This window comes from Cyphomyrmex costatus, unplaced genomic scaffold (genome assembly GCF_001594065.2).
Source record: "Cyphomyrmex costatus isolate MS0001 unplaced genomic scaffold, Ccosl1.0 scaffold59, whole genome shotgun sequence".
Classification (NCBI taxonomy): domain Eukaryota; kingdom Metazoa; phylum Arthropoda; class Insecta; order Hymenoptera; family Formicidae; genus Cyphomyrmex; species Cyphomyrmex costatus.
Genome location: NW_017280071.1, coordinates 436661 through 454558, shown reverse-complemented (window position 1 = coordinate 454558; position 17898 = coordinate 436661). Strand labels below are relative to the sequence as shown.

The following is a 17898-nucleotide window of genomic DNA, read 5'->3' as shown; positions in this document are numbered from 1 at the left end:
TATATATATATATATATTTTTATATAGGTGTAAATATAAATGTTTTTACTAACCGGCGTCTATTTTATTTATTAAGATATTATAGGAATATTATAAGGTTTGATGTGTTGGTCCTTAAAGATATTAATGAGAGTTTATTATTACATTCTTTGCTTCATCATTTCTCGTACAACTGGATAAATAGCACAAGGCAAGTATGGGTCGATGTAAGCAGATATTCTGCTTTCTCACGTTCAACTCGTACAAAACGAAACGTCATCCGCCTTCATCTTTGTGTTGACTGCATCAAACATGATTTGTGCGATTAAATAGCAAATACCCTCTTCCTCTCCAGATAGCGTTAAGTTTTATATCGATGCACTGGCGCATAGTTATATATTTTTTGCATATCAGAGTCACAGTTACTTTCAAAACCATGATCAGAATATAAAAAGAAATACTTTATATATAAAAGCGTGTTTGTTACAAAACTATTTATTTTATAATTAGTAGAATGAATGCAAACACATATCTTTTTGTATATGCAAAAGTACGAATTCACATGGGACTTATGAAATGATATTAGATTGCACTACTTATACACAACCCTGCTATCCTTATGCGTCCAGTTGTACTAATGCGATATTCTTTTATTTCTTCGCATACTTTATGCAGTGGATTCAGTTAATCTGATTTAGCTGCTTGCTTGCACTTTCTATTCATAGTAATATGTTCCATGCCAGCATCTGAGAGGGGAAAGGGAGGTAATAGAAAACATGTATCTTTGCTTGTATACTTTTTTTCGTTGGTAGTAACAAATTTATAGGTAATTTTTACTTTTTTTGGACTAAATCTATGCTAAAATTAAGTTTAAATAATTGTTAAAATAACTGTACACGTAATCGTGTTATTACTTAATTATAAGATATAATTTTAATTATATATATACACACATTATTTGTTATAAATGGCTTCTGCTTATTGTTACAATGTGCAGCATGAGGCATTGTAAGCTTCGAAACATCATATATATATAAACATTATTTTTTATTAATAGTACTCATTTAAACACATATTATTTAAAGATTACTTCACGTTACGTCTACGTTTTTGAAATTTTTCATTATTGTAGTTATTGTATCGTTAATTAATCCTCTGATGCACTATTAAAATTTTATCTTATTTATAAATTGCATACAATATTAAATTGGCTATAAGTACAGATTGAAATAAAAATCTTAATTAGAGTATATAGTGTTAAAATTATATATATAATCAGACATGTCTGTTCTAGTTCTTAAAAGTGTATCAGGTGATTAATGTAATATATAGCACATTTTTCTAAATGTACATCAACCCTCCAACATAGGTCTCTGTGGAAATTGGATAGAAATCGCCTATGGGACGAAGTCCGGTAGTGTCAGAGTAATCGTTCAGCATCCCGAAACAGTTGGCCACGGTCCGCAGCTATTCCAAACCTTTACAGTGCATCAAAGCAGCGTAACCAAAGTACGTTCAGCATCAATAGAATATTGTATATTAAATTACAATATTGCATTAAAAATTAACTTATATGCAAAAATTATATTACAGGTAACACTCTCAGAAAAATATTTAGTATCGGTTTGCTCGGAATATAATCACGTCAGAAGTTGGGCGGTGACCAGATTCCGCGGAATGATTTCGACTCAACCGGGATCAACGCCAGAGGCAAGCTTCAAAATTGTTTCTTTGGAAGCAATTGACTCATGCGTTAGCTACAATGCCGGCAACGATTTCGGTATGTTGTAATATATTGCAGCTTTTAAACTGTTACTATTCTTTCTGCAATTTAAAATTATTTTAAAATAATATATTTTATATATGTATATTCTTTTTGTATATGTATACTTTAACACGTTTTTATTTTTATCAAATATCTTTCAAAATGCGAAGTTTTATCTTTTTGGTTTATTTAATACATCATAAATAAAATATTCATAGGACCATTCGGCGAACAAGATGACGAGCAGGTATTCGTACAAAAAGTTGTACCTGAAACTGATCAGTTGTTTGTGCGATTAGCGTCAAATGGAAAAAGAGTTTGCGTAATACAGTCAGTGGACGGCAGCATCATAAGCTCATTCTATGTGCACGAGTGTGAAGGTTCTAGTCGTATGGGTTCAAGGCCCAGACGTTTCATATTCACTGGTCATTCTAACGGCACCATTCAAATGTGGGATCTCACAACGGCATTGGATCCGTCTTTCAATGCCACTCGAGGTACGTTACTCTCTCCCGTTGTATGACGTAACGGAATCGGTGAGCATGACTCACATACATGAAATATTGTAGGAAGTAAAGAATTAACATAAATCGTATATTTAAGAAAAGTTCTATAAGAAGTAAAAAGTTATATTTATTCTGTATTTATTCTATATTATTCTATATTTTATTTGTTTTCTACTTTATTTATTCTGTAATAAAATTTATTTTTTTATTATTCGAATTATATTTTAAGGAGGAAAAAATGATCTTTATATAAATTATTGTAATTACTTTTTATGATAAATATTAATTTTATATTAATTTTCTACGAGACTTTTTGTGATTAATTTCGTCGATTCAGTTAAAATGTATTGTCAGATTTTTATTATCTTTGTATCTTTTTACAACAGATACCTCCGGTGGACCTACGCCAGAGGAACTTTGGAAGTTATTGGATCAATGTGATCTAAGCAACAGCCACTGCTCAACGCCTTGCATTAGTCCGTCTCCTTCGTTGCTCGCAGCTGGACCTAGAATTAAGTCAAGCAACGTATTGTTTCTCAATCAATCGCAAAATCCAGAACCAACACCTGGACCAAGTCAAACGTAAGAATGTGTCTGATGCAAGGTATGTCGTGCCAAAGTGCACACAAACAGAATCTGCATTTATTTAAATTATTTATTTATTATAAACCATCAAAACATCTGTAGCTATTATAGTTCCTAAATTGCCTTTGCATTTTCAACGTAATGAGACCGAAGTTCGCTGTCTACTTAAACAGTGAAATTTAAAAATAACAGCAAAGGACATAACTGCATTTATAAACTCTATAGCCATTATTGTTGAAATCATTATTTTAATAAGGAATTTGATCTTGTGCGTAAATACGTTTATATGTGACTGTTTATTGAATTATTTTTATGAAAGTTCGATAATATCATTATCGCTTTTGAACATACGCAAGAATATTGTTGTTAATATCGACATAATAAAATTTTTCTAAAATTTACTGTTTAAAAAATTCTATAAATGTCTATTGATGTCTAAAAATTCATAATTATGTTTTACTTGCTATTTATTGTTATTTGTTTTATTACAAAATGGCTATTAAGAGGAATCGATTTTATAATATTGATATTATTCGATGTAAACTTTTATATGTTGGCTTGTTTAATAAGATAAGGGAAGGAACAGATATTTGATAAAATCAAGAACTGATAGATATTATAAGTTAAACATTTTGTTCATATATCATGTATATATGTATATTCAGTTATATATTCTGTATCAATGTTATAAAATGAATCAAATAAGAGATGCATAAAATTATGTTATTTGTCACATCATTGTAATATCTCGAAACAAGATTATGAAATAGTTTTGAATTCTGGTAGATTTATATTGTAAATCGATGTCAGCATCATTTTATGTCATTATTATATGTATATCAATTTCTATATACAATATAGAAATCTTGTTTCGAGTATAAAACACTTAACATTATTTCAACATTGTACTATCAACATTTTATTTCCTGAATATTATTTGAGAAATTGATTTTACCACTTATTTCTTAATTAAAGAATGGTATACATTACGTATGCAATTAAAAGATTAAACATATATTCGAAGATCGAATTGTACTCTCATTATATACATAAATACTTACAACTTCACTGCATATATAATGTATACGCGTTCATCATTGTACATATACATATATAAAACTTATAACATTATTGCGCAACCGCGTTACTTCTGTGATTTAAATAAACCATTGGTATGTGTATGGAGATGTATACTGCTTATTGTTTGAATATTATCACTGCCATTGTACATATGGACATCTTATATACACTATACATATAGACTGTTATAAAAGTAGACAATTAGAATAGAAAGATCGTTTTAGAAATGTTCTCAATAGGTTACATTAACTCTGTAATAATCTATATTACAATTTTTGTTTATAAAAATCTTTCTCTGTGTCTGAAAATATCAATAACATTTAACGAATTGTGACTATAAAATAATATAATATTGCAACATGTAAATATGTGCAGCAATTCGTAAATAATAAATAGAGCTGGATTCTTCGCATTTTGGTTTTGCGAACAAATTCATCTAACAGTTGTAACATTCATAATCGCTACTATAAAAGTTTAACTCTCAGGCACTACGGTGATATACGTTGTAACAATGCCGAACTGCACGATTAGTTAAATTATAGATATATGAATATTGTAGTTGTCGAATATATAGTTAAAATTAGTCTAGTAGAGTAATTTTAATCATGCATTATTTTCCGACATATCGGTATTGTACTCTTTGTTAAACATAAATATAAAATATTCCACAATAATGTAAACCGGAAGATCTGTGGAATATTTACGGTAAATTCTGCATAAAAACATTTAACCCTAGTATTTGTTATATCCTAATATTTGTTAGAGATCGGACGTATTTCATATAAAGTGTTTAGTCCAGAATAAATTATTATTAAACAATGATGGATGAGTCATCGGCATCAACAAGTAGCACCAGGCGACCAAGCCGATTACAAACAGACACATCAATCCAGCTCTTTTCAGTGGATCCTTGTATGTTGCTATCTCAGAAAGATCAGGAAATCCCATGTGATTGCAGAATGAATGCGCAGCAAATGGTGCAACAAAATGCCCTAAAAAAATACATGAAATCAAACAGCTTTTTTTTACTAATAATTTTAGAACAAATAAAAAGGTAAAATGATCCCACCTGTCCTCGCAAAAAGAAAGGCCGCGTACGCTCCAAATAACGTTGTGTATGTAGACTGAAAACCTAAATTCGACGTAATTTACTTCAGTTCATTGCACATTATAAGACGTTTTCCATTTAATGACATAAGCATCATTTTTCGTTGGTATTCAGTGAATAATAAAGATAGAACAATATTGTGTTAACTTATGAGGCCAAATAAAAAGCACATCCATAGATTCCAAGTATTCCCCTCAAACTTACAAGATATAAACAATGCATGCTTGATGCTCATTCCCATCTTTACTCTTTCCACTACATGATGAAAATGAGCCACCCCGAAAAATAGAGGACACACGAATATGGCAGTAGTCGGTGTGAAACATTGCAGGAGTAATGGCAACATGCAAGCCCTGAAGGTCCATTCCTCGGATAATGGAGCGACCACCTGATTTCTCCACCAAGTTAAAGTTTGTACGCTTGCCAGCCAATACATGGGTTCTATAACAAATGTATAGCTAATAACTGTTAGACATTTTTATACCAATCACAAATATAGATTAACTTCACACAATCTCAGTTTAATTTACATGTTATCTTTTCCTAATTTTTAAAACTAGAAAAAGAAAGGTAAATTGCAACCGAGATTAAAGTTAATCTACATTAATGGAAATGCACATTAAACTTTTAGATCGATTTTGGATACTAACCAGCGTACAATCGCCACAGCCCATTAAATCCTTGTAAACTCAAGGGACCTAGGAACAGGATCATCGTTAGAAGCAGCGATATCACAGTCGCTTGTACCAGACCTGTCCATCGAAGACCCAGCATCTCCCAGATGGTTGTCTGTTAGGTATAATAAAAATAATTATCTATACAGAGAATAGTCTAAATCGCGTTTAAACGAAAAATACCTTTTGAAATATCTTGTCATTTAGTCCAAAGTACAAGAACGCTGGTGAAACGAAAGTCATGATAAATACGCTAAAAAATCGTTTCTTTATGGTCGATGGGTGCTCTCTGAAACATAAATCATCGAGAGTAAAGTTTCCTATATAAATATAATTGCTCTTATATTACTATCCCTATTATACAACATAATAATGTAACTAATTTAATCTTATAGATAATAAGAAATAAACTAAATAATAATAAAAAAAAATTCAATTTATTACCAATCCTAAAATAATTTTTAAAAATATCATTATCGATAAATTAATTGATTTCTCTTCTTTAAAATAATAAAATATCTGTAAAACTTTATCGTAACGTTAAAGAAATTAGTGAAAAATCAAAATATGAAATTGTTAAAAATAAATATTAAAATATATCAAATTTTATAAAATATGATATCAGATTTGTTTTAATTGCTAGTGATAGAGATTATTAATATTATCTGTGGATTCATAATTATTATAATCTGAAATCATATATTTGCTCAAATGTGTGGCCTGTTTACACTAGAATTACTTTGACTTTTTAAAAATATAAAATTATGTATATTTTATGTATTTATTATATATTTATATATTTATTTGAAAAAATTAAAGACTGAAGAAAAAAAAGTTAAATTATTACATGTTACAACAATCATGGAAAATCTTAAAAGAACCGTTTTAAATTTCAATGATTTTTACAAAATTAATATAAAGCATTTTGGTTACTTTTATATATTGCTAGAACTTGATGAGATTATTTGATAGGATTACTACTTTTGATCACTTGCCAGTTGCTTTATTATATTATTATATAATTATTATAGTTATGGAAATTATGTTTAATTGCACAAATAGCTTCTTTCATACTAGGACTGCTTTAATATTTTTAAAAAATATACCATGTATTTATATATTTGAAAAAATTATGATTAAAAAATTAATTTAATTATTATTCATTATTACATCCAACAAAAATGGAAATATGTTATAAATTTGAGTAATTTTTATACAAAGTTATAACGCACTTTAACTTCGATAAAAAATTAGTTAATGTCATAGATTCAAATATCGCGCTGAAGGAACGCCATTAATTGTGTGCGATCTAGATGGCGCACTCGATGTCTCCTCCATCGCGTGACGTCCTCTGGAATTTCGTTTCACCGTACGGCGCTAGCTGCCGCTTGTCCAGAAAATTCCAGGAGCGGCGCCGCGACAGGGAGCGCCACCACGTGCGGACAATTGCGTGCGTCAGTCACAGCATCTATCCGGTTGGTGTGGGACGGTTCGCGTTCGCGAGCGGTTTACAGAACAGACGAGTGTGCTCCGACAAAACGGAGGCGCGAGCCTCCTCCACGCGAGGAGTCTCGCTGGATGGACGTTTGAAGGAGAGAGAAGAGAGGAAGAAACGCGAGGGGTGGACAACCCGTTGACATCGAGAGTGTGCGGTGATCGCGACGCCGCCGTCGCCGCGTTACCGCAACGTACCTGTTGTGCGGCGAACTCCAGACATACAGGCTCGCCACGTAGACGATCGAGAGCGCGAAGCACGCGAGGATCGCCGAGGCGCAGTTCGGCGAATTATCGGTACTTGGTTCCACGGCCTCCATAACTCCATAACCGATGTCGGTCGCCTGTGTCGCGCTCCACTGCGGAAGGGGGGCTCGGTAATAAGCCCCGTGGCGTTAGCGGAGATCGCGGGGACGAGAGAGAGAAGGAAAGAGAAGAGAGATAGAGGCGCCGCAGCGGTAGAGGGTTGGAGACGGTAGGACGGTGCGAGTTGAATGGGGGGTGGGGGGTGGATGACGGCACGCACTCGCGGGGCAGAAACTTGTCCGATTGGCGGCTGCCCTCTGGGCCAGTCGGCGAGCAGAGACCAAGAAGATGGCCGCCGTGTAATGTCGCTATTGTGTAGTGCATCCTAAGGCTTTTGGCAGCTTCTGCCGTGGGCGTCCGCCGCGCCGAACACGGTACCACGGCGGCTGCCCCACTGCCGGGGAAGGGTACCGCCGGATCTCGCGCATCGACCTCGTAGTGCGACGAGTCGCACACAGAAGCGGAACAAGAGAGACAGACGGCGACGGACGAGGAGGTGGAGGAGGACAACGACGGCAACGAGGACGGACACGAGGAGGACGACCGCCGAGGGCCGCCGACGACACGAAGATGCCGAGCGCGTCGTTTTCGTCGTCGCGCAGCTACGTGCGGAGGTCGCGTCGGAAAAACGGAAACAGGATCCCCTTGCCGAGAACGGGTAAGCCGAGTGAGCGAGCGAGCGAGCGAGCGCAACGGAGAAGGAGCGAGTGAACGAACGAGTGAGCGAGCGAGAGCGAGATGAGACGAGACAAAGACGGCTTTTCCGTGCTGTCGGAGCTGTCTCTCGGACCAGCACTCTCTCGTTCGCTCCGTCGAGATCCTCGGGGGTGCCCGCGATCGGGTCGCTGACGATCCCCGAGGGCCTCCGCCATCTCCACGCCTTTGTTCCCTGGACTACGTATGTACACGCGGGGGCACGCGCCGCGTTTCCTGCTCGCCCTCGCTTCGATATCCACCCATTTCTCCACGGCTTCTTTCTCCTCGGCCTCGCTCTTCTACCTTCCCACGATTCTCTCTCTCTCTCTCTCTCTCTCTCTCTCTCTCTCTCTCTCTCTCTTTCTTTCTCTATTTCTCGGTCTTTCCTTTCGTCTCCCGAAACCCCGCTAGGAATGGCAGATTTTGGAAAGGCATTAAAAGAGGTGATATCTCAAATTGTTTCCAGTGAAAAGGGTTTGCTTTCGGAACTAAATTTAGTGTTGTAAGTTGGATATATAGGGGGACGCAATCTGTTCTAAATATTCACAGACTGCTGCATGCATCTCTCGTGTTCAGCTGCTCCGATTATCTCTACGCGTTTGCAGCTGAGGTTAGGTAGCGTAGAATGTGCGCAATGATAAAACTGTCAATCGGAGTACTCGCCACTCGGTCGCAGCTGCAACACGACAAAGGAACAACGGTAGTTAACATCAGATGATAGTCGCGTGTTTGACAGTTAAACGTCAAGTTTGCGCGACGCTGTCAATCTCATGCCCCGATCATTCGTGTGCTCCGGAATTTGCGCTCCCCCTTCCTGCTCCCCCCCCCCTCTCTCCCCCGTCGCCCTTGTCTGTATGCGAATTGCTTTTCGGATTTACGAGCAATTTCCGATTGGCAGCTACTAACGGCCATATTGCTTTTCGGTATTTGTGAATAATTTCTGATTGGCGGCTGCGCGTCCACGGGAACGCGATACAGTTCGTGGACCGAGAGAAGGTTGCAACACTTTCTTTTTTCTCTTCTTTTTCCTGCCGAGTCGCGAAACGCAGCGTCTCTCTTGCCGTCGCGCTGCCGTCCGGGTAAACAATGGTGAACGAACGACTGATCGAATCGCGCCGGATACTGTCAACCGCCTTTGAATGAGCGCGAATCGGCGAATTCGTAAAATCGCAGATATCGTAAAATTGCAAATTCGAAGGTGCGAAACGAGGACGAGAGGAAGCGTACTCCGTCGTCGACGGGAAACGGTGGGTGATCACCGTTGCAATAATATGTAGGCCCGAAGTATCTCCAGGCTATAATATAATAAGGGTTGAACGACCCCACGGTAAATCGAGGGTACGCGACCCTTATTTGTAACGCAATATTGCGACGGAGTAGAGTCGCCCGTTCCGTTGGAGAACGTTTGCTTTTGTGTGCCTCGTGCAGAAACGGTACCATACGTCCTACAGGCCGATCGTATCGATTCGCGATCTCCACTTCGCGATCAATCCGCCGGAATGTTGGCTCTGTAGTCGCCCTCTCTCTCCCCGCGTTCTTTTTCTCCTTTTTTTCCTTCTCTTTCTCCTCGTTCTCTCTCTCTCCCTCTCCCCTCGTTTCCGAATCGCCAGCGATCCAGCTGGAACGCGGCGCAGCTTGCGAGATGCACGTCGCGATCGGTGCCGAATTTTCCGGTCCGAGAGAGAGGGAGAACGGTCGAGAATGAACGGATAGAGGAGGAGAGTAAAAGCGAGAGAACAGACAGAGGCAAAATGGGAGGACGAGTGAGCGAATATTCTTGGGATCATTGAAGCTGTGACGTCCAAATATTCGGAGAGGTTCGGTTGTCGTTTAGTGTGATTATTGGCACGCAAGATGATACTTGAAATTCTTATTGTTGGAAAGGCGAAAAATATATATATTGAAAATGATGTTGAAAATTGATTAATTTTTACAGAATGGGAAAGCCATTAACAATAAGTGGGGGATTGAAGTAGTATCATATTTCAAAGCGAGAAATACAATGAAATATAATGAATTATAATAAAACTTGAGGAAAAGCTGTAAGATTCTAAAAATAGACCTCTGCACTCTACAGAATGCTCTACACTGAGAAAAATTTCTGTTAGAAAATGAATGAACTGAAAAATTCCGATCACATCACTCAGAATTTTGATTAGAATTATAATATAAACTCAACTAGAATTATAATGTATTCAAAAAATTTTGACTTGTTTATTTTCAACCAGAATTCCAATTAATGCCACCAGATTCTTTTTCTAATGTAATTAAGCTCGGAAAGATATTTTCTATTTAAGCTCAAATGTAATTAAATAACATAAAGATTGATATTGCTGATATCCAGATAGTAGGACATTTATATTTGCTAAGTGATAGATAAAAATAAAAATGATGTCATCTGATAAAATCTTGCATTGAAAAAAATGTTTGATTGAATCAATTGAAATTCTGGTTGAAAGTGAACGATTCAGAATTTTTTCTGGTTAAATCTACTAAATTCTAATTGTGCGTGTGTGTGTATTTAAGGTTTAAATAACTGAAATTCTGATTGATATAATCAGAATCTTTTGATTCATCTATTTTTAACTAAACATTTTTCTCAATGTGATTTAACAGATGCTCGAGAATCTTTAACGATCATTGGAGTTACATCGCCTACGGTTTGTCGAAAGACAAGATACTTATAGGGGCTTTTTTGCAGGAGAGGAAAAAGAGTGAAGGAGAAGGAGAGAGAGAGAGAGAGAGAAGGACTCAATGTCTGTTACGCGGTATCGATGCGTTTTGAGTGACGAATTACCGGTGCTCCACTTTCGCGAGAGGACTCGGCGTGACCCGGAAACGTGATCGAGAGTATACCCGGCCCCCAGAAATCGGCGTGTCTCGGTAGATCTCACAGAGCAGCGCCCTCCCGTGTGCTGCGTGTATCCGCCGCGTGTGCCAGCAACCAACTAGAAAGTGAAACGTCAAGGCGCTGTTTACGGAACGGAACCGAATGAAGCCATGCGCGATGACGATTCGATGTTCGTTGAGTACGCGATAACGATTCGACGATGAATGGAGATACAGTCGTAGTGTCGGGTCTTTACCATCAATGGACGAAGTTGACAGAAGTCCATTGATGATAAAGTACCTTGGTGCAAGTCTCTGTCTTGCGATAACAGAGATCGGTTGATAGACGAAAGAGTATCATGCGTACTCACGCGTTTTGTAGTAATCGTACACTGAAAACAGAGTGGAGTGATAATAGTTACCAAATGTATAGTGAAATAACGCCAATCAAATGTTCGATTAATATAACCAAAAATACTTTTACAAATATTTAATAAGTATTACCAAACTGTTATCATCTGGTAATACTAAATATTTGTAAAAGTAACATTATTTTCGGTTATATTAACCAAACATTTGATTGACATTATTTCACCATACATTCAATAGCTATTATCAGACTGTTTTTTCAGTATTGACGTGTTAGGAAACATGCAACAATACACAGCGGTGTATCAATAATTTATTGCACAATACACTCTTAACTTTGCGATATGTTCAATGCATGCACAGCTGAAAATTGGTGTTAAATTTAACACATTTTGCGTGTTCCAAACGATCCACTGAAATGTTTGTGTTAATTTAATACAAAATGAATATAATAGAAAATAACACAAATATTATGTTAAAAGATTAATAAAGAAGATAAAATTGATAATTTGTGAGCAAAAAAAAACTGTAGAAGCTATTAATTCCAATAAAATTAACTTTTAAAGTCATATTTTAATGTTAATATTTTACTTATAAATTGCATTACTTTGAAATATTGAATATGAAATTGTATTACTAAAAAATGTTGAATATCGATTTAACACAAATTATTTTAAAAACATAATTACATGATTAAATATTAATACTTGAATATATTAATAATTCAACACCAAATTTTAATTTGAGTGGATCATTTTCAACACAAATATGAAATACTTTTTACTATGTAGTGTAAGAGAGTTATATTATTATCATCATACTTATTTATGCCATAGTTTAACGTTAAAAAATTGAACCAGCAAACTCGTGTGGGCCATTTTCATTGTTCATGATTTCGTCATTGATGTGCAATTGGATTTGCATAATGTCATCAATTACATGGAAATACATGTAATCGCAACGTTGTTTTTTTATTAACAGATTATCCATGCGGGCTTGCGACATTATACACTTGATAATTTATGCCATAGCATTTGTAAAACAAGGTCACTTTGTATCACCATGCAAATTTCTCTAATGGTCTCTGGCTTACTATAAATTACGTGGCAGATAGCAAATGTTTGCACATGCAGTTACAAATGCTTTTTGTTTATATTATATATGATATATAATATGATAATTATTATGATATACAAGGGTGTAACGTTATACATGCTTATTTATGTTCGCGTAGAGAGAATGATTAAAAAGAGAGAGAGAGAGAGAGACTGCTTTCTATGCTTCCCTCAAATTCTAGAAATGTACAAAAATAGAAACTTAAAACGGTCTCTTTCTTTTTAAGGAACTTTGGTAGATTATCTCCTTTGAGATTTTCGGAAGAAATATTCACTTCTATCTCTTTTTGTTTTCCTTTCTTCTAACGATTACGTTCTATGTTCTCAGCCGAGCCATGCGATCTACCATGTCCAACGGCCAATCAGATCATTCCAGTAGTAGTTGGCGGTGGAGGCGGAGGAAGTGGTGCACGAGGCTCGTCCCCTAGTGTATCCGGAGTTGCTGCTCCGTCACCGTTACCTCAATCGCACTCATCGCCATATGATCTGAGACGTAAAAGTCCACCGCATCCTGATCCAGCGCCTGGCACGAGTTCCGCCCTTCCGCCATCGGGTGGCATTGCTGCTACTTTCGGTTCATCGTCCTTACCGGCGAGGAAGCGACCAAGACGAACATGTTCGTTGTCGACAGATGGTACGTTTCAAGGCGATTATCGACTTTCGAAGAATAGAAATTGTTCTATATGTTGAAAGACAAAAGATTAATCTTTATAAGGTAGGAAAGTAACGCTGAAACAGTGTCATATTTTGAAGGAAAAAATACAAAATAATTAATTATAATAAATTTTACTTGAATAGCTGTAAGATTTTAAAAACAAACCTCCGTCCTCTAAAGATTAACACATAATGGTGGTCATAAATATTATTATGCAGCATGATATATTTATATGCAACACAAAAGTCTTAATAGCTTACCTAACTATGCGCTCATTTCTTAACACGGATCATGGATCTTTAGAAATTCAACTCTGAGTTTATTAGATTCCAATCAATTCAACTAACTTTTATTTTTTACAGGTATAAATACAAACACGGCAGCACATTATCTCCAGTATGAATTGCCTGATGAAGTACTACTCACAATATTTAATTATCTAATGGAGCAAGATCTATGTCGTGTATCGCAAGTCTGCAAGCGATTCCAAGTAATTGCGAACGATACGGAATTATGGAAATCTCTATACCAACAGGTCTACGAGTACGACTTGCCGTTGTTTAATCCAGGGCCATGTAAATTCGAATTCGTCTCACCGGACGAAACTGAGTATCAGAATCCCTGGAAGGAAAGTTTTAGGCAGCTATACAGGGGTGTGCACGTGCGGCCTGGTTTTCAAGACTTAAAGTTTAAGGGCCGTAATCTGCCGTATTTTAACACAGTTCAGGGTGCGTTGGACTACGTCGACGAGTACAGGAGTAACAGCGCCTCGGCAAACAGCGGTACTACAACTGGCGGCCAAGGTTGTTGCAATAGCACTTCACAAACAAGCGGAGAGGATACATCGACGCAGCATTTAGTCTTTTTACACGCTGGCACATATAGAGGCGAATTTCTTGTGATTGACAGCGATGTAGCATTGATTGGTGCAGCGCCAGGAAATGTTGCGGAATCCGTTATTCTGGAGCGAGAAAGCGAATCAACGGTTATGTTTGTGGAAGGTGCAAAACGCGCTTACGCCGGGCATCTCACATTGAAATTCACACCCGACGTCACGAGTACAGTGCCCCATCATAAACACTATTGTTTAGAAGTAGGCGAAAATTGCAGTCCTACTGTTGATCATTGCATCATCAGAAGCTCGAGTGTTGGTAAGTGTGCAGTTAATACCTTTATAAATTGAATATACGATTGAAAATATTTCAATAAAAATTTAGAACTTAAGTTTGAAATTATCTCCATATAGAAAAATAAATAATATCCACATTTCTACTAATGTAGATTAACTTTAATCTCTGTTTAATTTATTCTTTAGCTTTTTCTAATTCGTAGAATTAAAAAAAGAAAAGGACCAAAATTAGAATTAATTTATGTTGGTAAACGGACATAGATCTTTTATGACTTTATATTAAAATAACTATATATTATATTATAATGTATATATATGTATATATATACATAACATACGCGACTACTAATATTATATATATAACTTTATTTTATTTATATATATAACTTTTAAAAGTAGAAAGCTTTATTTTGAAATCTCATATTTATACTTTATTCAATATACAATATATACATATATAATGTATATGTATAAATAGGCAATTTTATTAAAAATTACGTATTTTTAATCTCTAGTTGGCGCAGCGGTTTGCGTATCGGGTGTAGGTGCCAATCCATTAGTAAAGAACTGCGACATATCAGACTGTGAGAATGTTGGATTGTACGTGACTGACTACGCCCAGGGTACATATGAGGATAATGAGATCTCACGGAATGCCCTTGCTGGCATCTGGGTGAAGAATTACGCGAATCCCATCATGCGACGGAATCACATTCATCACGGCCGCGATGTTGGAATATTTACGTTCGATAATGGGCTTGGATACTTTGAAGCCAACGACATTCATAACAATCGGATAGCAGGTTTTGAAGTAAAAGCTGGTGCTAATCCTACTGTTGTTCATTGCGAGATCCATCATGGCCAGACTGGGGGCATCTATGTACATGAGAACGGTCTTGGACAATTCATCGATAATAAGATTCATTCAAACAATTTTGCTGGAGTATGGATCACGTCGAACTCTAATCCAACTATACGTCGAAATGAAATATACAATGGCCACCAAGGTGGAGTGTATATTTTCGGCGAGGGCAGAGGTTTGATCGAACACAATAACATCTACGGCAACGCACTAGCTGGTATACAAATTAGAACAAACTCGGATCCGATCGTCCGGCATAACAAGATACACCACGGCCAGCACGGCGGCATTTATGTGCACGAAAAAGGCCAAGGCTTAATAGAGGAAAACGAAGTATATGCCAATACCCTGGCAGGCGTATGGATCACAACGGGTTCGACGCCGGTTTTAAGGCGAAATCGAATTCACAGTGGCAAACAGGTCGGCGTATATTTTTACGACAATGGCCACGGGAAATTGGAAGACAATGATATTTTCAATCATTTATATTCAGGAGTACAAATAAGGTAATTTTCACTTTCAAAAGGATTGTAAGTTTGGATGCTTTGATATGTAGCAATAAGAAAATTGGCTGAATGCGTGTTTCTTCTGCAGGACTGGCAGTAATCCGGTCATACGTGGTAATAAGATATGGGGAGGACAAAACGGTGGAGTTTTAGTGTATAATAGTGGCTTAGGCTTACTCGAACAAAATGAGATTTTTGACAATGCAATGGCTGGCGTCTGGATTAAAACAGACAGCAATCCGACTCTTAAAAGAAATAAGATATTCGATGGACGTGACGGCGGAATTTGTATATTTAATGGAGGCAAAGGTAATGTATTTTCTCTTTTTAATTGTGAAATGTTGACTTACATATTTATTAGTCAATGACTTTCCGACCATTGACGAATAATGAATATCATATATTGAGCCACAAAGTTATTTAAAATAATTTATAATTTTGCTTTTGAAAGGAGGATGTTGAAAAAAAGATCGATTTTTGTCCACAAAGATAAGCAAAAGGAATAGCGTTTTTTTTTTTTTATAGATTTTAACCTCTTGAATATGCTAATGTTAATAAAAAATTTGAGATCGATAGGAAACACCTTGAAAATTGAGCATGAATATAATATAACAAATTTTTAATACTTTTTAAGATATTCTCCAAATGCCACGAACTTTTTATTATCATTATTATATTCAAAAGGTTAAAATTTGTAAAAAAAACAAACGTTATTCTTTTTACTTACATTTTTGTAGGCAAAAATCGATGATGAATTTTGAATTCTATGTTTTTATTCAAATTTATGTTAATTAAAGAAAGTTTTAGTGCATGTTAAAATACATTGCACAAGTAATTGAATTTAATTATTCTAACTTAATAATTATTATTTATTAGTGATTTTCTATAGTAATCATCTCTTTGACCGTATAAAATTATTATTATAATGAAAATTAAGCGATCGTAATATGAAGATAATATCCATAATAATAGATAAGATAGAATAAATTATAATATATTTCATTGAAAAAAGTAGACAGAATCATGATTTTTCGCGCTTCTTAATATAGGTATTTTGGAGGAGAATGACATATTTCGCAATGCGCAAGCGGGTGTGCTTATATCGACACAATCGCAGCCGATCCTGAGGAGGAACCGAATTTTCGACGGCTTAGCAGCCGGTGTTGAAATAACTAACAACGCCACTGCTACCCTGGAATTCAATCAAATATTCAATAATCGATTTGGCGGTCTGTGTCTGGCGAGCGGGGTGCAACCGACGACTAGAGGTAAACATTCACTTCTGGTAGTAACTAGTAGTCGGCGCTTTTAATGAAAAAGTATTGCACTCACTTCTTTTTGCTTTTAGGCAATAAAATATTTAATAACCAAGACGCGGTAGAGAAAGCAGTTGGGAACGGCCAATGTTTATACAAAATTTCTTCATACACCTCCTTCCCCATGCACGACTTCTATCGTTGTCAAACGTGTAACACGACGGATCGAAATGCGATATGCGTCAACTGTATAAAAACTTGTCACGCCGGTCACGATGTGGAATTCATCAGACATGATCGGTAAGTTTGCATGCTCGATTCCGTGCATTATTTAGGCGTGCACTCGCTGTAAATAGAGTAATCTCTTAATGTAATCGTGTGCATTAATATTTTTAGATTCTTTTGCGATTGCGGCGCCGGAACATTGAGCAATCAGTGTCAGCTGCAGGGTGAACCTACGCAAGATACAGATACGTTGTACGATAGTGCGGCGCCCATGGAATCACATACACTTATGGTCAACTAGGAACTAACCTAAAATAATTTAAACAATCAAACAATGTTTAGAGTCGTAAGTCCAGTAATATTGCGAGCACGCGCAGTAAAATTAAAATTGCCGAGTTCTTTATTATAATCTTCGGTTTATATCGTTATTATATCATTGTTATACTTTAAAAAAGTTCTATTTATTGCAATCATTTTATTTTTATTGTTAATATATGATATATTACGATATAATGTGAATCACACAACACATATGTATGAACAATATTACTTCAACTGTAATGATATCGTTATATATTTTTCTTTTTTTAATGAAAATCGTCATTATTGTTCTTCGTACATTACTTGCTTTAATTTTTACAAGAATATATTTCATTTTTATATGAATGCTTATCATATCACATTACAGATAATATAATAGATTTTTCTTATGAATTAATAATTTGTAATTTTATCCACAGATTTGAACACGACTTGAGC

At 36.1% G+C, this 17898-nt stretch overlaps 3 protein-coding genes across 3 annotated transcripts in view; 2 read left to right on the top strand and 1 right to left on the bottom strand.

Annotated features, from left to right (window-relative positions):
- LOC108779384 (BTB/POZ domain-containing protein KCTD3) overlaps positions 1–3029 on the top strand; it is a 5965-nt gene extending 2936 nt beyond the window's left edge. The window contains exons 7-10 of the mRNA XM_018546793.1: positions 1349–1488; positions 1573–1759; positions 1963–2241; positions 2637–3029. Coding sequence (XP_018402295.1) covers positions 1349–1488; positions 1573–1759; positions 1963–2241; positions 2637–2836 — 806 coding nt within the window. The 3' untranslated portion in view covers positions 2837–3029. The remainder of the gene's footprint in view (positions 1–1348; positions 1489–1572; positions 1760–1962; positions 2242–2636) is intronic.
- Positions 3030–4318: 1289 nt separating this feature from the next.
- Positions 4319–8019, bottom strand: Sras (Ras converting CAAX endopeptidase Sras). Its single transcript, XM_018546772.1, has 6 exons — positions 7390–8019; positions 5881–5986; positions 5674–5812; positions 5228–5464; positions 4985–5047; positions 4319–4907 (listed from the first exon to the last, which is right to left on the bottom strand). The coding sequence occupies exons 1-6, from the start codon at positions 7509–7511 to the stop codon at positions 4693–4695; spliced, it is 882 nt and encodes a 293-aa protein (XP_018402274.1). The 5' UTR covers positions 7512–8019; the 3' UTR covers positions 4319–4692.
- A 48-nt stretch (positions 8020–8067) lies between these two features.
- FBXO11 (F-box protein 11) lies at positions 8068–17578 on the top strand. Its single transcript, XM_018546771.1, has 8 exons — positions 8068–8155; positions 12835–13140; positions 13524–14312; positions 14806–15658; positions 15747–15967; positions 16708–16926; positions 17007–17214; positions 17311–17578. The coding sequence occupies exons 1-8, from the start codon at positions 8068–8070 to the stop codon at positions 17438–17440; spliced, it is 2814 nt and encodes a 937-aa protein (XP_018402273.1). The 3' UTR covers positions 17441–17578.
- Positions 17579–17898: the final 320 nt, after the last annotated feature.

Bases quoted from the DNA above. Each gene is read 5' to 3' on its own strand.
- Sras (XM_018546772.1), bottom strand. From the start codon at position 7,511: ATGGAGGCCGTGGAACCAAGTACCGATAATTCGCCGAACTGCGCCTCG. The intron at 5,987-7,389 runs GTACGTTGCGGT...TTTATGTTTCAG, and splicing joins TGGAGTTCGCCGCACAACAG to AGAGCACCCATCGACCATAA. The intron at 5,813-5,880 runs GTATTTTTCGTT...TATACCTAACAG, and splicing joins ATGACAAGATATTTCAAAAG to ACAACCATCTGGGAGATGCT.
- FBXO11 (XM_018546771.1), top strand. From the start codon at position 8,068: ATGCCGAGCGCGTCGTTTTCGTCGTCGCGCAGCTACGTGCGGAGGTCG. The intron at 8,156-12,834 runs GTAAGCCGAGTG...CTATGTTCTCAG, and splicing joins GATCCCCTTGCCGAGAACGG to CCGAGCCATGCGATCTACCA. The intron at 16,927-17,006 runs GTAAACATTCAC...TTTTGCTTTTAG, and splicing joins GGTGCAACCGACGACTAGAG to GCAATAAAATATTTAATAAC.